At 50.3% G+C, this 20,498-nt stretch overlaps 1 protein-coding gene across 2 annotated transcripts; it reads right to left on the bottom strand.

Annotated features, from left to right (window-relative positions):
* Positions 1–1,246: 1,246 nt before the first annotated feature.
* ZNF554 (zinc finger protein 554) lies at positions 1,247–19,578 on the bottom strand. 2 transcript variants are annotated; one of them, XM_054465993.2, is made up of 5 exons: positions 19,343–19,578; positions 16,383–16,455; positions 11,893–12,019; positions 7,141–7,332; positions 1,247–5,956 (listed from the first exon to the last, which is right to left on the bottom strand). In XM_054465993.2, the coding sequence occupies exons 1-5, from the start codon at positions 19,393–19,395 to the stop codon at positions 4,785–4,787; spliced, it is 1,617 nt and encodes a 538-aa protein (XP_054321968.2). In that variant the 5' UTR covers positions 19,396–19,578; the 3' UTR covers positions 1,247–4,784. The 2 variants fall into 2 exon arrangements, with proteins under 2 accessions (XP_054321968.2, XP_054321969.2); XM_054465994.2 differs by lacking the exons at positions 16,383–16,455; positions 19,343–19,578 and having other exon boundaries at positions 11,888–12,001.
* Between the last annotated feature and the right edge of the window lie 920 nt (positions 19,579–20,498).

Genomic DNA, 20,498 nt, shown 5'->3' with positions numbered 1-20,498 from the left:
GAGGGAAGTGGGTTTTTAAAAAATTTTTGGTTTTTTCAGACAGTCTTGCTCTGTCACCCAGGCTGGAGTGCAAGGGCAGGATCCTGACTCACTGCAAACTCCACCTCCCGGGTTCAAGTGATTATCTTACCTCAGCCTTCCGAGTAGGCGGGACTACAGACCTGCCCCGCCACACCCAGCTAATTTTTTTTTTTTTTTTCGAGACACAGTTGCCCAGGCTGGAGTGCAATGGCAAGATCTCGGCTCACCGCAACCTCTGCCTCCCAGGTTCAAGCGATTCTCCTGGTTCAGCCTCCCGAGTAGCTGGGACTACAGGCGCCTGCCATCACGCCTGGCTAATTTTGTATTTTTAGTAGAGACGGGGTTTCTCCATGTTGGTCGGGCTGGTCTTGAACTCCCAACCTCATGTGATCCGCCCGCCTCGACCTCCCAAAGTGCTGGGATTACAGGTGTGGGCCACCATGCCCGGCCTACTAATTTTTATTTTTTTAGTAGAGACGGGGTTTCACCACGTTGGCCGGGCTGGTCTCAAATTCCTGACCTCAGGTGATCCACCCGCCTGGGACTTGCAAAGTGCTTGGATTACAGGTGTGAGCCACCACACCCAGCCTTAAATTTTTTAAAAAAAAAGGAAAAACAATTGTGATAGGCCTGAAAACACTGAATACACTAATAGACAGGGGCTGAAAACCAAACGCAGTTAATGGTTATTCATTTCAGAAAAACCCCAGCTTAAGTGGTTGTTCAAACTCTGATACTGACATTTCATTTAGAAACAATTTTTAAAATTCATTTTTATCTTTCCTAGGAAGGTTTTACACTTTTATAAAAATTAGTGTTTGAAGATTGACATAGGAAAGCAGCTTCCAGTTAAAAATAAATTAGTGTGCCCGGGCTCGGTGGCTCATGCCTCCAATCCCAGCACTTTGGGAGGCTGAGGCAGGTGGATAACCTGAGGTAGGTGGATAACCTGAGGTCAGGAGTTTGAGACCAGCCTGGCCAACATGGTGAAACCCCGTCTCTAATAAAAATACAAAAAAATTAGCCGGGCATGGTGGCGCATGCCTGTACTCCCAGCTACTTGGGAGCTGAGGCAGGAGAATCACTTGAACCCAGAGGCAGAGGTTGCAGTGAGCCGAAATCTCACCATTGCACTCCAGCCTGGGCAACATAGTGAGACTCCATCTCAAAAAATAAAATATAATTGCTGGAGGGAGATAACAAGACTGAAAACAGTACAGTCAGGAGACCTCTAAGTCAACCCTTCTCAAGAATATGCTGAAAGCTACAGATGCTTTCCCCAAAAAACACATCAATGCACCAGCACACACTTTGCATCCAGTTCAAAGGTGTCCACAGAGCCCCTAAAGAAACTTACTCATCAACCCAATAGGGTCTAGACTGACCATGGATGAAGGATCTCTAAGGAAAAGCAACATGTTCCATTTGGGTGAAAGGAGATCTGACGGGCAACCTCCCTCATTAGCTCAAAGAAAAAGGGAAGATTCACAGGAAAGTTAGACGACTCCTAAGAGAAAATTTGTAAAATTTTTTTGAGACAGGGTCTTGCTCTGTCACTCAGGCTGCAGTGCAGTGGTGTGCTCATAGCTCACTGCAGCCTCAGCCTCCTGGGCTCAAGCAGTCCTTCCACCTCAGCCCCCAGAGTAGCTGGGACTATAGGCGTGAGCCACCATGCCTGGCTAATGTTTGCATTTTTTGCAGAGACAGGGACTATGTTGCCCAGGCTGGTTTTGAACACCTGGGCTCAAGTGATCCTCCCACCTCAGGCTCCCAAAATACTGGGATTAACAGTTGTGAGCCACTACACCTAGCTTTCCAAGAGAACATTTGGAAAACAGTTCCCCTGCTTGGTGGCCTGGCAAATGAGGTGTTGGCTTTGTACAGGGTGCTCAAGGTCAAATCCAGAGTCCACTACTTTTTTTTTTTTTTTTTTGAGACAGAGTCTCACTGTCACCCAGGCTAGAGTGCAATGGCACCATCTTGGCTCACTGCAACCTCAAGCTATTCTCATGCCACAGCCTCCTGAATAGCTGGGCCTAGAGGCATGAACCACCACGCCCAGATTTTTTTTTTTTTTTTTTTTTTGAGACAGAGTTTCACTCTTATTGCCCAGAGCTGGAGTGTAATGGTGCTGTCCGGCTCACAGCAACCTCCACCTCCCGGGTTCAAGCAATTCTCCTGCCTCAGCCTCCCGAGTAGCTGGGATTACAGGCATGCGCCACCACGCCTGGCTAATTTTCTATTTTTGGTAGAGATGGGGTTTCTCCATGTTGGTCAGGCTGGTCTCGAACTCCTGACCTCAGGTGATCCGCCCATCTCGGCCTCCCTAATTTTTGTATTTTTTGGTAGAGATGGGGCTTCACCATGTTGGCCAGGCTGGTCTCAAACTCCTGACCTCAAGTGATCCACCCACCTCAGCCTCTCAAAGTGCTGGGATCACAGGTGTGAGCCACCGCGCCCAGCCCAGATTCCACTACTTTCTAATTGTGTGACCTTGAGCAAATTATTTCTGTTTTGTCTTCTGTAAAACTGAATGTGAATAGTGATTATCTCATGGGGTCGTGAGGGCTAAATGAAGAACCACATGGAAGTACTTGGCTAGTGCTTGGTATACAGTAAGCATCCAATAAATGTTCATGAAGATAATGCACATCGGCACTCCTGGTCTCGATTTTGCTAGGGACATCTCACAGGCAGGACTTTTCCCAGGCCACCAAAGGTCATTCCACCCTCTATGTCCCAAAGTTTACTATACTGTGTCTCTACCATCTAGGTACCCACAGTCTATCCTGATTCATCAATGAGGTTCCGTATCCTTCACGATTTTGGGTGCTATTTGATTTGTATTCATTGTCAAAATGATTATAGCAATATAAAATGAAACGGCAAAAGACACAAAATCACACATAATCGGAACACCCCAATCATCACGTAAATGATTCATTTCTTCACGTCTCTATCCAGCCTTTGTCCTTTTGTGAATGGATGAAATTACTAGTACTATTTTGAAACCCTTGTATTTTTTAAACTTTACCTCCAAAGCACTTTCTGTCTTAGCATATACTCTGGATCAGCACAGTAGTGCAGAAGACAAACGGATCTAGCTAAGTGGCCAATGTGAAACACTGAAACAGAATGCTGAAATAAAGGCCAGGCGCAATGGTTCACACCTGTAACCCCAGCACGGCGGCTTGCACCCGTAACCCCAGCACGGCGGCTCGCACCTGTAACCCCAGCACGGGCGGCTCGCGCCCGTAACCCCAGCGCAGTGGCTTGTGCCCGTAACCCCCGCACATGTGGCTCGCGCCCTTAACCCCAGCACAGCTGGCTCGTGCCCGTAACCCCAGCACAGGTGGCTCATGCCCGTAACCCCAGCACAGCTGGCTCGTGCCCGTAACCCCAGCGCAGGTGGCTCGTGCCCGTAACTCCAGCGCAGTGGCTCGTGCTCGTAACCCCAGCACAGGTGGCTCGCACCCTTAACCCCAGCGCGGTGGCTCACACCTGTAATACCAGCACTTTGGGAGGCCAAGGTGGGTGGATTGCTTGGGCTCGGGAGTTTGAGACCAGCCTGGGCAACCTGGTGAAAGCTCATCACTACAAAAATTAAAAAAAAAATTTTAGCTAGGTGTGGTAGCGGTGCACATGTGTAGTCCCAGCTACCAGAGAGGCTGAGGTGGGAGGATTGCTTGAGTCCAGCAGATGAAGGCTCACTACAGGGAGCTATGATCACACCACTGCACTTCAGCCTCAGCAACAGAGTGAAAACTTGTCTCAAATAAACCCAGAAAAGAATATTGAAATAAAAACAATGAACAATGAAATAAAAAGTAAAGACACAGTAGTTAAGGAACAGAACACCTTTTGTTTAAGCAACTAAATTAACATGTGATGGTTCTTGGCAAGATCCCATCCATGATAGCATTCCCGTCCACCAATCTTTTCCGAAAGTCTGGAGCTTACTGGACACGGTGTAATGGCAACTCCTCCCACTAAAAGGCCCCGTCAGGCTGGGCACAGCGGCTCATGCTTCTAATGCCAACACTTTGGGAGGCCAAGACAGGAGGATGCTTGACTCCAGGAGTTCAAGACCAGTCTTGGCAATGAAGCAAGACCCCAACTCTATAATAATTTTTTTTTTTTTTTTGAGATGGAGTCTCGCTCTGTCACCCAGGCTGGAGTGCAGTGGTGCAATCCTGGCTCACTGCAAGCTCCGCCTCCCAGGTTCACACCATTCTCCTGCCTCAGCCTTCTGAGTAGTTGGGACTACAGGCACCTGCCACCACGCCCGGCTACTTTTTTGTATTTTTAGTAGAGACAGGGTTTCACCGTGTTAGCCAGGATGGTCTCGATCTCCTGACCTCATGATCCACCTGCCTCAGCCTCCTAAAGTGTTAGGATTATAGGCATGAGCCACTGTACCCTGCCTCCCACTCTATAATAAATTTAAAGATTTGCTGGGCATGGTGGTGCACACCTATAGTACTAGGTACCTGGGAGGCTGTGGTGGGAGGATTACTTGAGCCCAGGAAGTTGAAGCTGCAGTGAGGTATGATCACGCCACTGCACTCCAGCCTGGATGGCAGACTCCACCTCAACAACAACAATAACAAAACACAAAAATGCCCATTCTCAGAGCTTTCTTACAAGAAGGTGAGAAGGTGACATAAACCTACTTCTTTTCAAATCCATCACACTAGGGCAAAAGATAACCATATGTATGTGTTAGAGTACTAAAAAGTGGTTTACAAAGCAGCATGCAATTGCTAACATCCAATAAGATGTCTGTTCTGGTAGAATGCTTTCCCACAGTCAATGATTTTATAGGTTTTCTGGCTGCTGTGAGTTTTCTGATGTGTGACAAGGGATGAGCTCTGGCTGAAGGCTTTCCCACATTCCTGACACCTGTAGGGTTTCTCTCCAGTGTGAGTTCTCTCGTGCCTCACAAGGGAAGACCTCTGGCTGAAGGCTCTCCCACACTGCTTACATTCATAGGGGTTCTCACCTGTGTGAGTTCGCTCGTGCTGGTTGAGAGAGGAACGGTCGCTGAAGGCCTTTCCACATTCACTGCATTCATAGGGCTTCTCTCCGGTGTGTGTCCTCTTGTGCAAGATCAGGTAAGAACTCTGGCAGAAGGATTTCCCACAGTCTTCGCATTTATAGGGCTTTTCCCCAGTGTGAATCCTCTGATGCTGAGTCAGCGATGAGATCCTGTTGAAGGCTTTCCCGCACTCGCCGCACGCGTAGGGCTTCTCTCCAGTATGAGTTCTCAGATGGCGCGTGAGGGTGGAGCTGTGCGTAAAGGCTCGCCCACACTCCTGACACTCGTAGGGTTTCTCCCCTGTGTGAATTCTTTGATGTTCGCTCAAAGAATGCCTCCGGTTGAACACCTTCCCGCACTGGTGGCACTCAAAGGGTTTCTCTGCCGTGTTGATTTTGTTGTGAATAGTCAGGGCCATACCGTGGTTCAATGACTGCCCATTTTCCAAATACACAAACACTTTCCCCCTGTGTTGAATAAAGTGACTGTTCTGGCTGATGGCCTTTCCACATTCATTACTTTCACAGGGTCTCCGATCTGCATATCCCAGCTGATGGTGGTTTAAGATTGAATCGGATGCCAAGCTTGTAATATCTGACTCACTGCCACACAACTGGTTCCCTTTAGAGCTTGCCTGTGATAAAACAAGGGCTGGGCTCAGATTACCATTTTCCCCAAATCCATGCCATGCAGTAGCCTTCTCCTGAGGAACGGCCACTACGTGAAGGGATGCCTTTTGGCTCAAAAGCCCCTGGGGGTCTTCATGGCTCTCCTCTAATTGCTTCCATCCCCCGTCTTCTCTGATAAGCTTTATCATATTTATACCACTGGCTGGTTCCTCCTGCAAAGCCACCTTCTTGTAAGTTGAGTCTTGGTTTCTTAGTACAGTCATCCAATCTGAAATAAATTGCGGTGGAAACAATTTTAGAAGAAACAGCTACTTGAAAACCAGTGGGACAAAAGTCCTTCTGACATCTACAAGGCCTGTGTGGATTGATGTTCACATGTCAGCTTTGAACATGGGGGAAGGATGGGAAAAAGAGAGATGGGTGGCAAGGAAGGCCACTGAGGATGAGATGCAGCAGCAGAAGATGGACAGTGATGGGAAAAGGCAGGGAAATATCAATGCAGAAAGAAATTACTCTGTAGGCCAGGTGCAGTGGCTCACGCCTGTAATCCCAGCACTTTGGGAGGCCGAGGCAGGTGGATCACCTGAGGTCAGGAGTTTGAGCCTGACCAACATGGTGAAACCCTGTCTCTAATAAAAATACAAAAACTAGCCATGTGTGGTGGCGCACACCTGTACTCAGGAGGCTGAGGCAGAAAATCGCTTGAACCTGGGAGGTGGAGGTTGCAGTGAGCCAAGATCACACCACTGTACTGCAGCCTGGGCAACAAGAGCGAGACTGTTTCAAAAAAAAAAAAAAGAAAGAAAGAAATTACTCTGTAAAGCTGGAGAATACGTCTGGCAGAGAGAAAGAGTTATCAAGAAAGCAAAGAGGGAAGAGACAACTAGAAACATAGGCAAAATGGCTTCAAGAAGAAAATGGGGGGAAAAATAGAAGAAAATGGGGCCATGAGTCATGGCTGATGCCTGTACTCCCAACACTTTGGGAGCCTGAGAAAGGAGGATCGCTTGAGGCCAAGAATTCAAGACCAGCTTGGGAAACACAGTGAGACTCCATCTCTGAGAAAAAAAAAATAGCTGGGAGTGATGGCATGTGCCTATAGTCCCAGCTACTCAGGAGGCTGAGGCAGGAGAATCACTTGAGCCCACGAAGGTGAGGATGCAGTGAGATATGATCATGCCACTGCACTCCAGCCTGGGCCACAGAGTGAGACCCTGTCTTAAGATAAATAAATAAAACAAGAAAATGGGATACTCTTTTCTCTGTACCCTGAGAGAGGTCATGTAAGGTAGTAAAGAGGAGGAGAAAGCTGCCAGAAAGAGAACTGAAGGTGTCTGAGAAAGGGATCTTGGCATTCTCCTTACAGAATCAGGGCCTTGTGAAGAGCTCGCTGACCAATGTTTCCCACGATGCCACTGCCATCCCAATGGTTTCTATCTGCCTGATTCTCACCTGAACAGGAGGCTTGAGGAGCTCCTTTCTCCTCCATCCACAGGGCTTCTCTTTGCTCCAAGTGGGAAGAAGCCACTGGTTGAAAAAGTAAATACCCCATCCATGAGGAAAGACTAGTGACTTGTGAGGTTTGTGCTGGAGAAAGTGGACCCTCCTTAATCCCCCCATCAGTACACTGGTTCTTCATGTCTTCTGTAAGAGACAAGAGTATACTTGAGAGGTAGCACAAAATAAAGATTTTATTTTCTAGTTAAAAAATTACAGATCTGTGCCAGGCATGGTGGCTCACTCCTGTAATCCCAGCAATTTGGGAGGCCAACGTGGGTGGATCACCTGAGGTCAGGAGTTTGAGACCAGCCTGGCCAACATGGGAAAACCCCATCTCTACTAAAAATACAAAAATTAGCTGGGCATGGTGGTGCATGCCTGTAGCCCCAGTTACTCAGGAGGCTAAGGTGGGAGAATCACTTGAACCCAGGAGGCAGAGGTTGCAGTGAGCCGAGATCGTGGCACTGCACTCCAGCCTGGGCAACAGAGCAAGACTCAGTCTCAAAAAAAAAAAAAATTACAGATCTGGTTGGGCGTGGTGGCTTACACCTGTAATCCCAACACTTTGGGAGGCCCAGAGGCAGGTGATCACTTGAACACAGGAGTTTGAGACCAGCCTGAGCAACATGACAAGACCCCGTACCTACCAAAAAAAAAACAAAAACAAACAAACAAACAAAAAAAACTAGCCAGGTGTGGTGGTCTAAGCCTATAGTCCCAGCTACGTGGGAGGTTGAGGTGGGAGGATCACTTGAGCCCTGGGGAGGTCAAGGCTGCAGTGAGCTGTGAGCACACCACTGCACCCCAGGCTGGGCAATGAGAGTGAGACTCTGTCTCAAAAAATAAAAAAAAGGGTGGGTGCGGTGGCTCACACCTGTAATCCCAACACTTTGGGAGGCCAAGGCGGGTGGATCATGAGGTCAGGAGATCAAGACCATCCTGGCTAACACAGTGAAACCCCGTGTCTATTAAAAATACAAAAAATTAGCCAGGTGTAGTGGCGGGCGCCTGTAGTCCCAGCTACTCGGGAGGCTGAGGCGGGAGAATGGCATGAACTCGGGAGGCAGAGCTAGCAGTGAGCCGAGATTGCAGCACTGCATTCCAGCATGGGCGACAGAGTAAAAAAAAAAAAAAAAAAAAAAAAAAAAATTACAGATCTTACATTTCCCCCAAAAATCGATATACAAATGGTCAATAAACACAGGAATGGATGCTCAATGTCATTGGTCATTAGAGAAATGCATATCAAAACCACAATGAGATACCACTTCACACATATGAGAAAGGCCATAATAAAAAATAATAAGTGTTGCCAAGGATGTGGAGAAATTGCAACAGTCTGCACTGCTGGTGGGAATGGAAAATGTACACGCTGATACAAAAACCAGTATGGGGCTGGGCACAGTGGCTCACGTCTGTAATCCCAGCACTTTGGGAAGCGAAGTAGGTGGATCACTAGAGGTCACGAGTTCAACACCAGCCTGGCCAACATGGCAAAAATCCATGTCTATTAAAAATACAAAAACAGTAGCCGGGTGTGGTGGCGCATGCCTGTAATCCCAGCTACTGGGGAGTCTGAGGCAGGAGAATCGCTTGAACCTGGTAGGTGGAGGTTGTGGTGAGCCTAGATTGTACCACTGCACTCCAGCCTGGGCAACAAGAGCGAAACTCCATCTCATAAGAAAAAAAAAATACAAAAACAGGTGTGGTGGTGCACACTTGTAATTCCAGCTAATTGGGAGGCTGAGGCATGAGAATCACTTGAACTGTGGAGGCAGAGGTTGCAGTGACCTGAGAGAGCACCACTGCACTCCAGCCTGGGCGACAAAGTGAGACTCTGTCTCAAAACAAAAAAACAAAAGAAAAGCCAGTATGGCAGTTCCTCAAAAAGCTAAATTCTAAACATAGAATTACCGCATGATCCAGCAATTCTACTCCTAGTATCGACCCAAAGCACTGAAAACAGTGACTGAAACAGATACTTGTTTGCCAATGCTGACAGCAACAGGATTCACAACAGCGGAAAGGTGGAAACCCAGGTGTCCATCAACTGGTGAATGGATGGACACAGCGTGTTGTATACACACAATGGAATCTTCTTCATCTATGAATAAAGCACTGACACAGGCTACAATGTAAATGAACCCTGAAAACATCACACCCAGTGAAATCAGCCAGACACAAAAGGCCATATATTATATGATTCCATTTATATGAAATGTTGGCCAGGTGCGGTGGCTCCTGCATGTAATCCCAGCACTCTGGGAGGCCGAGGTGGGCGGATCACGAGGTCAAGAGATTGAGACCATCCTGGCTAACATAGTGAAATCCCGTCTCTACTAAAAATACAAAAAATTATTAAAAAATTAGCCGGATGTGGTGGCGGGCGCCTGTAGTTCCAGCTACTCCGGAGGCTGAGGCAGGAGAATGGCGTGAACCCAGGAGGCGGAGCTTGCAGTGAGCCAAGGTCACGCCACTGCACTCCAGCCTGGGCGACAGAGCAAGATTCCATCTCAAAAAAAAAAAAGAAAAGAAAAGAAAAGAAATGTCCAGGGTAGGCAAATCCTTATAGATGGAGAGTGACTCATGGTTACAAGGTGCTGAAGGAGGGGCTGGGGAGGGAGAATTTAATGGGTACAGAGTTTTGGTTGAGGATAAAAAAGTTCTGGAAATCGACAGTTGTAGTGGCTGTGGTACATGCTGAATGCATTTAATGTCACTGAACTGCATGCTTAAAAGGGGTGAAAAAGGCACATTTTATGTTTATATAGAGATATATAGATAGATATGTGTGTGCATATATATATATATGTATATATACTTTTTTTTTTTTTTTTGACAGGGAGTTTTGCTCGTTGCCCAGGCTGGAATGCAATGGCACAATCTCAGCTCACCGCAACCTCCACCTCCTGGGTTCAAGCGATTCTCCTGCCTCAGCCTCCTGAGTAGCTGGGATTACAGGCATGAGCCACCACGCCTGGCTAATTTTGTATTTTTAGTAGAGACAAGGTTTCTCCATGTTGGTCAAGCTGGTCTCTCAGGTGATCCACCCCACTTTGGCCTCCCAGAGTGCTGGGATTACAGGTGTGAGCCACCGCTGTATATATATTTTTTGAGACAGAGTCTCGCTCTGTCGCCCAGGTTGGAGTCCAGTAGTACGATCTTGGCTCACTGCAACCTCTGCCTCCCGGGTTCAAGCGATTCTCATGCCTCGACCTCCCAAGTAGCTGGGATTACAGGCACCTGCCACCATGCCCAGCTAATTTTTGTATTTTTAGTAGAGATGGGGTTTTGCCACATTGGTCAGGCTGGTCTCAAACTCCTGGCCTCAAGTGATCCACCCACCTAGGCCTCCTAAAGTGCTGGGATTACAGACGTGAACCACCACGCCCAGCCTACATTTTTTTTATCACAGTAAAGACTTTTTTTTTAATGATGGCTCTTTACCTTGGCAGAAAGAGTACAAATGCTCTGTGATGTGGTTGAGCTGTCTCCCGACCCAAATCTCATCTCGAATTGTAATCTCTAATTGTAATCCCCACGGATCAAGGGAGGTACCTGATGGGAGGTGATGAGAGCATGGGGGCGGTTCCCCCATGCTGTTCTCGTGATAGTGAGTTCTCATGAGATCTGATGGTTTTATAAGGTTTCCCCTGCTCTCTTCCCTCTCTTGCTGCCTTTTGAAGAAGGTGCCTGCTTCCCCTTCTGCCATGATTGTAAGTGTCCTGAGGCCTCCTGAGCCATGTGGAACTGTGACTCCATTAAACCTCTTTTCTTTTTTTTTTGAGACGGAGTCTTGCTCTGTTGCCCAGGCTGGAGTGCAGTGGTGCAATCTTGGCTCACTGCAACCTCTGCCTCCCGTGTTCACGCAAGTCTCCTGCCTCAGCCTCCTGAGTAGCTGGGATTACAGGTGCCCGCCATTTTTAGTAGAGACAGGGTTTCACCATGTTGGCCAGGCTGGTCTTGAACTCCTGACCTCAAGTGATCCACCCCTGTGATCCCTAAGTGCTTGGATTACAGGCATGAGCCACCACGCCCAGCCTAGGTGGTATTCTTTATAGCAGTGTGAAACGGACTAAGACACTCTGACTATGTTCCCAAGGGGAATCAGAGAAGTTATCTATGCCTGAGCTGAGACATGTAATTGCACTGCAGCTCCAGCTATCACGTACTGAACAAGTAAGGTCATCTGTTCTCAGAGAAACCAGACCACGAAAGCCACAAAACCAGGACCCACGTCTTATTTACCAATGAATCCCCCATTCCCAGCATGGTGCCAGACACATAGTAGATGCTAGATGACATGGTTTGGCTGTGTCGCCATCCAAATCTCACCTTGAATTGTAATAATCCCGACGTCAAGGGTGGAGCCGGGGGAGATAACTGAATCATGGCGGAGGTGGTTTTCCCCATACTGTTCTCGTGGTAATGAATAAGTCTCACGAGATCTGACGGTTTTACAAATGGGAGTTTCCCTGCACAAGCTCTCTTGCCTATTGCCACGTAAGACGTGACTTTGTTCCTCATTCGCCTTCCATCATGATTGTGAGCCCTCCCCGGCCATGTGGAACTGAGCCCATTAAACCCCCTTTCCTTTACAAATTACCCAGTCTTGGGTATTTCTTTATTAGTAGTGTGAGAACAGACTAATGCACCAGATAATTGTGAATCAGTGAACACAGGAATTAGTGATGCTTGCCTTACCCAGGGAGACCACGTTCCTGTAGTTCTCCAGCATCACCTCTCTGTACAGGTTCTTCTGAGCAGGCTCCAGCAACTCCCACTCCTCCTGGGAGAAGTCCACGGACACGTCCTCAAAGGTTACTAATTCCTAGAATATCACAGCGGTTCTGCTAAAGATGGGTCCATCACCACCCACGTTCATGGGAGGAGGGGTGAGGTTGGTGGCACCAGGGAAGTTGAGAAAGGTCAAGGTGCAAAGTTCAGAAGTCAGTTTCTACTAGCTGCCTTGCGGGTGCTTGTCCTTGGCTTAAAATCAGAGGGACATACAGACCCTAGGCCCACCATCAACACAGCAAGGACGACCAGCACACAGGTCTGGATGAAACATTTTGCCCATTTCTTATTGAACTGGTGATTCTAACCTCTGGATCTCTGAGACTGACATTCCCATGTGAGAATCTCCTCCTGCTGATTCTGAAAATGAATGGACGTCATGGATATGCCACTTGCAGGTTAAGGGACTGCAGGTATATTGCTGACCTATCCAGGACACAGCCTCCTCATCTGTTCAATGGAAAGAAGAATTTTATCCAAAGTGTGTTGTCGTCAGGACTAACTAGTTAATATCAGTCACAGCATTTGCTACTGCCATAGTCAGAAGACTGAGAAACAATGCCCAACAATACACAGGATGGAACAGGACCTTCCTCAAAACTCACAGTTATTAGAGATTAGTTATTTTAGAATTACACATTACAAGGCATGGACAATGTAAGAAGAGGAATTTGCAGCCAGTTGAGGTGGCTCACGCCTGTAATCCCAGCACTTTGAGAGGCCGAGGCGGGCAGATCACGAGGTAAGGAGATCGAGACCATCCTGGCTAACACGGTGAAACCCCGTCTCTACTAAAAACACAAAAAAATTAGCCGGGAGTGGTGGCGGGCTCCTGTAGTCCCAGCTACTCGGGAGGCTGAGGCAGGAGAAAGGCGTGAACCTGGGAGGCGGAGCTTGCAGTGAGCCGAGATCACGCCATTGCACTCCAGCCTGGGTGACAGAGCGAGACTGTCTCAAAAAAAAAAAAAAAAAAAAAAGAGGAATCTGCTACAACCTTGACCCACCGAAATATGGCAAAAGCTTTGTTGTTTCAACATATGAAGGGGCTGATGAGTGTTTAGGGCCTGAATGGCTATCCAGGTAATCCACGGTATAAAACAGCACCTAAGCTGGTATCTGCTGTAAGATGTAAAAGTTGGCTGGGCACCGTGACTCATGCCTGTAATCCTAGCACTTTGGGAGGCTGAGGCAGGTGAATCACAAGGTCAGGAGTTCGAGCCCAGCCTGGCCAACATAGTGAAACCCCATCTCTACTAAGAATACAAAAATCAGCCAGGCATGGTGGCACGCACCTGTAGTCCCAGCTACTCAGGAGGCTGAGGCAGGAGAATTGCTTGAACCGGGAGGCAGACGTTGCAGTGAGCAGAGATTGTGCCACGGCACTCCAGCCTGAGTGACAAAGCAAGACTCCATCTCAAAAAAAAAAAAAAAAAAAAAGTTACCGGCTGGGCTCGGTGGCTCACACCTGTAATCCCAGCACTTTGGGAGGCCAAGGCAGGCGGATCACCTGAGGTCGGGAGTTCGAGACCAGCCTGACCAATATGGAGAAACCCCGTCTCTACTAAAAATACAAAATTAGTCAAGCGTGGTGGCAGGTGCCTGTAATTCCAGCTACTCGGGAGGCTAAGGCAGGAGAATCGCTTGAACCCGGGAGGCGGAGGTTGCAGTGAACCGAGATTGCGCCACTGCACTCCAGCCTGGGCAACAAGAGTGAAACTCCATCTCAAAAAAAGAAAGAAAGAAAGAAAGAAAAGATGTAGAACCACTTCTAGCACCCGAACCATATGCATACAGGAGGCACCCCGAGCTTTCGATCCCAGCCTTAAGGGCCCTGTATGGACTCGCTTCAGTCCACACCTGTCTTATGCCTTCACCTCTCCCTCTTCAGTTGCATCCTGGAAAAAAAAAACAAACCCTTCCGACTTTGCTCACACTGGTAATCCCAGCACTTTGGGAAGCCAAGCTGGGAAGACAGCTTGAGCCCAGGAATTCAACACCAGACTGGACAACACAATGACACCCAGTTTCTACAAAAAAATTTTAAAATATTTTTAAAATCCCACTCCAGGATATGCCTATAATCCCAGCACTTTGGCCTTTGAGGCCAGGAGTTCAAGACCAGCCTGGCCAACATGATGAAACCCTGTCTCTACTAAAAATACAAAAATTAGCCGGGTATGGTGGTGAGTGCCGTAATCTCAGCTACTTGGGAGGCTGAGGCAGGAGAATCACTTGAACCCCGGAGGCAGGATCTCAGCATGAGCTGAGATTGTGCCACTGCACTTCAGCTTGGGCAACAGAGCGAAACTCCATCTTAAATAAAACTGCAGAGGGCAGACGTGGTGGCTTGTGCCTGTAATCCCAGCACTTTGGGAGGCCAAGGTGGGTGGATGACCTGAACCCAGGAGTTCACAGCCAGCCTGGGCCAACATGGTAAAACCCCGTCTTTACTAATAATACAAAAATTGGCTGGGTATGGTGGCACATGCCCATAATCCCAGCTACTTGGGAGGCTGAGACACAAGAATAGCTTGAGCTTGGGCGGCAGAGGTTGCAATGAGCCAAGATCGCACCACTGCACTCCAACCTGGGCAACAGAGCAAGACCCTGTCTGAAAAAAAATAAAAAAATAAAACTGCAATCACGTTATGCTCAGTGAGAGAAGCCAGACACAGAAGGACAAAGTCTGTGTGGTTCTACTCCTAGGAGGTCCCTAGAGTTGTCAGATTCAGAGAGACAGAAAGTAGGATGGGGGGTGCCAGGGGCTGGGGAGGGGGACAGGGAATGAGTGTCTCATGGGGACAGAGCTTCAGTTTGGGAAGAGGAGGAAGTTCTAGAGAGGAGGGTGGTGATGGTTGTCCAACTTAATGCCACTGAGCTGTGCACTTAAAAATGGCTAAGATGGTAAAGTTCATACATATTTCACGTGTGTTTTATCACAATTACAGAAATATTCTTTCAGGTAAAGAGGAGGATGCCTTCCTGGGCAGCACTGCCTGCTCTCCAGGGGAAGGTGCTGGATCCCACCTGTTGATGGCAGTGGCTGATGCCATCATGTCAAGCAGCAGCAGGGAGGTGCCACCAGGGCTGCACACTCCTTGGAGCTAGTGGGAGCCCCATCCTCCTGTAGCTGTGGATCTGAGCCTCAGGAGGCAGGATCTGCCCTCCTGGGTGCAGCTGAAGCTGCCAGACCCGCAGCTGCAGACCTGGGCCTCCCACTCCAGGAAGCAGGCAGGAGCTGGAGACAAGTGAGAGCCCTGCCTCCTCCAAGTTGGCGAGGCAGGAGCTCCTGGGTGCAGCCGTGGCTGCCCTCCCAGGCGCAGGACCCAGGCATCTCTGCAACCTGCACCCTCAGGGGTCTCAGGAAGGACTCCCCAGTCCCTGCAGGTTCAGGGGTGTCTGCTCCCACTGCCTGGCCTCTCTCAAGAGTGGGGGTTGGGGCCACGTCCTAGGGCCATGAATGGCAGCAGGAGGCAGATTAATTCCTGGGCAGAAGGGGGTGGGTCCCCAGTAAGGCCCCACCTTCAGGCCAGGGAGGGCCTGAAGACAGGGGGCCAGGCTGCCAGTCCTACAGACCAGAGTGGGGACTCATGATGCCTCTTTCGACCCTCCCACGGCCGCCCATGAACCAGTCGGCACACACTTCCTCCCCTCTGAGGTCCATAAAAGCCCTGGGCTCAGGCTTAGCAGGGCAGAGGATGGCCAGAGGACAAAGAAGGCAGAGAGATGACAGAATGGGACCAGACGACCAGCTGCAGAGAGGAGTACCCTCTCCACTGAAAGCTGCAGAGACCATCTGCCAGCAGAGAGAAGCTACTGTCCCTGCTGAGAGCTTCAGAGAGGAGCTACTGTCCCTGATGAGAGCTTCAGAGAGGAGCTACCATCCCTTGCTGAGAGCTTCAGAGACCTGCAGAGACGTCCGAATGACTTGCCTGCGGAGAGAAGCCACCCTCTCCTGGGCCTCCTCTCTGCTGAGAGCTGAACACTCGACCAGACAACCTGCCAACAGGGAGGAGCTGCCCATTCCTCTGAGCTGCTCTAACAGTAAATACAACTCTTCTTCACCCTTCACTTGTCTGCATACCTCATTCTTCCTGGATGCAGAACAAGAACTTGGGCAAAGGTACCACAGCCACAGAGGTTTCCAGCCAGAAAAACTGACACCCCAGGGATCCCGTAATACTGTCTCCTAGGGAGAGGCTGTGCTCAGTCCCAATACTGAGGGTCACTCTTTACACTTGGGAGCAGCATGAGTACCTCATCCCACACACCACTCCTGGGGAATTCTGAACTTTCACATAGCAAGGGGTCTCCTTCTCTATCAAGGACTGAGTTTCTGGCGGGATTGTTCCCTCTGGATATACTGGGTGCCTTTTGGGAGAATGAGGACATCTCACCTGGGACCAGCGGGGCAGGTACCCAGCAGCCATTCTCTCCTCTTGGGAAAAGCAGGTTCCTGGGCAGGCAGAGCTGTGGGGAGGAAAAAGGCGCTGTGAATACCAGATCCAGGCCAGTCCCCAGATCCCAGAGCCCTTGGCCTGGAGAACCTCCATTTGCTTGAAGGGGCCCCCACACACAGGGAGGTAAACTGAAGCCACGACCCAGGACTGAGGCCAGGGTTTGTGTTTTTAAAGAGATAGGGTCTCCCTCCATTGCCCAGGCTGCAGTGCAGTGGTGCGATCATAGCTCATCTCATGACAGCTTCAACCTCCTGGGCTCAAGCTATCCTCCCTCCTACCTCAGACCTGTGGCTGGAACTATAGGCACCACCATGCCCATCTAATTTTTTGTATTTTCTGTAGAGACGGAGCCTTGCTATGTTGTCCCAGGTCTACAGCTCCTGGGCTCAAGAGATCCACCTTCCTCAGCCTCCCTAAATTCTGGGATTAAAGGTGTGAGACGCCACACACATTCATGGCCAGGGGTCTTAAAGGCCCTATTTTATGGATGAAGGTCCTGAGGCCTTGGAAGCAAACAACTTTACAAAACACTCAGGCTCCATTAGGAAGTGAAGCGCTCCATGCATTTCCTGAGGCTGTTTTCACAAGGTGCCACTAACCTGGGGGCTTAAAATAACAGGAATATATCCTTTCCCAGTTCTGGAAGTCTGAGATCAAGGTGTGGGCAGGGCTGTGCTCCCTCCGAAGGCTCTAGGGAAAAGCTCAGGTGTGTTGGCTCATACCTGTGATCCCAGCACTTTGGGAGGCTGAGGTGGGAGGATCACTTGAGCCCAGGAGTTCGAGACCAGCCTGGCCAACATGGTGAAACCTCGTCTACTAAAAATACAAAAAAAATAGCCAGGTGTGGTGGCACATCCCTGTAAACCGTTACTCAGGAGGCTGAGGCAGGATAATTATTTGAACCTGGGAGACAGAGGTTACAATGAGCCAAGACTGTGCCACTGCACTCCAGCCTGGGCAATGGAGCAAGACTCTATCTCAAAAAGAAAAGATAAGGGAAAAAAAAAAAGCTCTCAGGAAAAATTCTTCCTGCCTCTTCCAGCTACTGGAGGCATGACTGGTGTCCTTATAAGAGAAAGAAACAGCTGGATGCGGTGGCTCATGTCTGTAATCCCAGCATTTTGAAAGGCCAAGGCGGGCAGATCACGAGGTCAGGAGTTCGAGACCAGCATGGCCAACATGGCAAAACCCCCATCTCTACTAAAAATACAAAAATTAGCTGGGTGTGGTGGCGTGCGCCTGTAATCCCAGCTACTTGAGAGGCTGAGGCAGAATTGCTTGATCCTGCAGGGTAAAGGTTGCAGTGAGCCGAGATCGTGCCACTGCACTCCAGCCTGGTGACAGACTGAGACCCCATCTCAAAAAAAAAGGAGAAAGAGACACAGGGAAGAAGGCCACATGATGATGCAGGCAGAGCCTGGAGTGATGTGGCCCCAAGCCAAGGGACACCAACTATGGCAGGCCACCCCCAGAAGCTGGAAGAGACAGAGAAGATCCTCCCGCCAGAGCCTTCAGAAGCACCACGGCCCCACCGCATCTTCATGTCAGGCTTCTGGCCTCCAGACTTGTGAGAGAATACATTTCAAGCCTCCCCCTGCCCCCCGGTTTGTGGTGCATTGTCACAGTAGCTCCAGGAGGCTCATGTAAGAACCAAAGGCGCCGGGCGTGGTGGCTCACTTTGGGACGCCGAGGTAGGTGGATCACCTGAGGTCAGGAGTTCGATACCAGCCTGGCTGGCCAACATGGAGAAACTCTGTCTCTACTAAAAATATAAAAATTAGCCAGGCGTGGGGGCGTGCACCTGTAATCCCAGCTACTTGGGAGGCTGAGGCAGGAGAATCACTTGAACCCAGGAGGTGGATGCAGTGAGCAGAGATCGTGCAACTGCACTCCAGCCTGGGCGATACGGCGAGATTATCTTAAGAAAAAAAAGAAGATGAAAAAGAAACCAACCTGTTTGGGTAGTGGGGAGTTCAGGGAGGTTGGGGTTGCTAGACCAGCAGAAAGGTCAGCTGCCTTCCTCATTCCTCAACAGGGGTGGTGGGTATAAAGAGAACAGACCCTTGCAGCCAGGCGCGGTGGCTCACGCCCGTAATCCCAGCACTTTGGGAGGCTGAGGCGGGTGGATCACCTGAGGTCGGGAGTTCCAGACCAACCTGGCCAACATGGTGAAACCCCGTCTCTACTAAAAATGCAAAAATTAGCCGGGCGTGGTGGCGCGTGCCTGTAATCCCAGCTACTCGGGAGGCTGAGGCAGGGGAATGGCTTGAACCCGGGAGGCGGAGGTTGCAGTGAGCTGAGATTGCACTCCAGCCTCCATCTCAAAAAAAAAAAAAGGACCCTTGCTGTCTTATCACTAGGACCGCGGTGCTAACATATAAGTGAGGTCTCTCCCTCAGGACGCTGTGGACCCTGGGGCCTGGGTCATTCTCTGGGCTGGGGCAGGGTGCTGAGCTGCATCCCCGGCCTCCACCTACTCCATGCCAGGAACTGCCCCTAGTTATGACAACCACAGACGTCTCCAGACATCGCCCAGTGTCCCCTGGAGGGCAGGACCGCCCCTCGCTGAGACCCTCTGATGTGGCCTCACTGCAGTGCGAGAGTGGCAGCCCCTCTCTGCCTTTAGGGTAGAGTCAATGCGTCTTCTGCCTCTCCTTGCAGGCTGGGCCTCAGGAAGCTTATGCGTCTCTCATCCAGGGGCGTTTTCACAGGGCAAGGGCAGACCGTGCCACCCTGGGCGTTGGGGCCCTGGGCGAGCTGCCGGCCCCCGACCCTCCCGTGGGGACCCTAACGCGACAGGGTCATGCCCCGGCGCCCCGGCCCCGCCAGACCCAGCCCCACCAGAGCCCCTGCAGGCCCGGCACGGAGGTCGCGGCGCGGGAGGCGGCGGCACTTACGGCTGAGCTGCCGGGAGCCGCGCGCGCCGGCCCAGGTGGGCGCAGGTGACCATTGGGGCGCGCGCTCAGGCGCCAGACAGGGCCCCCGAGGCGGGAGCGCCCCGTGCAGGCCGCCCGGCCTCCCCTGCGTGTCCCTAGGACGCCTCCTCCGCTCGGCCCCTCGGCGCTCGGAGCGGACGCCCCCCGCAGGCGCCCCTCAGGAACTCGCCGCAGCCGCAGCCGCAGCCGCCGCCAACCCCGACGCGCGCAGAGGTAAACTCGGCACTGCGCCTGCGCACCCCGAACCTGCGAACTACAAGTCCCAGCAGGCCCCGCAGCGCGGCGCTGGGCTCCCGACTCTCCAACCTAGGTCACAGCGCCGCCTCCGGACGGGCGGCGTCTCCGCAGGACCGCGATGCCCTTGCGGCTGTTGGATCCACCCAGTGTGGTTCGCTGGAGTCCCCGGGCGTTGTGGGGTTCGCGGAGCCAATCCTCAAATCCCAGCTCCGTCGTTTCCCGGCGGCTTGGCATTGGATATTAATAACTACTATTATTTATTAAGCAAGCTATATAAACGTATAATGTATTACATGCTTATTAAAATGATTGCTTAAGTAATTGTTGTTTGTTTGTTTTTGAGACTGAGTTTCGCTCTTGTCGCCCAGGCTGGTGTGCAATGGCGTGATCTCAGGTCACTGCAACCTCCGCCTCCCGGGTTCAAGCGAGCCTCCCAAGTAGCTGGGATTACGGGCGTGCACAACCACACTCGGCTAATTTTTTATATTTTTGGTAGCACGCGGTTTCACCATGTTGGCCAGGCTGGTCTCGAACTCCTGACTTCCAGTGATCTGCCTGCCTTGGCCTCCCAAAGTGCTGGGATTACAGGCGTGAGCCGCCGCGCCCAGCCAAATTAAATTATGTTTAAATATTTATTTAATATTCTGACTTATTTATGAGAAATTAAAACAGTAATACTACTATAATTAATATACTGTTGTAGGATATAACAAATTCCTCTTCAAAGGTTTTAGCCTGTAAATTGTTAAGTACAATCAGTTCTGAGCTCCTCTCCAAAGAACCAATGTATCCGTATATTCAGCTCCCCTGTTTTTTTTTTTTTTGAGATGGAGTCTCGCTCTGTCGCCCAGGCTGGAGTGTAGTGGCGAGATCTCGGCTC

This window comes from Pongo pygmaeus, chromosome 20, assembly GCF_028885625.2.
Source record: "Pongo pygmaeus isolate AG05252 chromosome 20, NHGRI_mPonPyg2-v2.0_pri, whole genome shotgun sequence".
Lineage (NCBI taxonomy): Eukaryota > Metazoa > Chordata > Mammalia > Primates > Hominidae > Pongo > Pongo pygmaeus.
The sequence above is the reverse complement of the archived record's forward strand: the minus strand, read 5'-3'. Positions and strand labels throughout refer to the sequence as shown.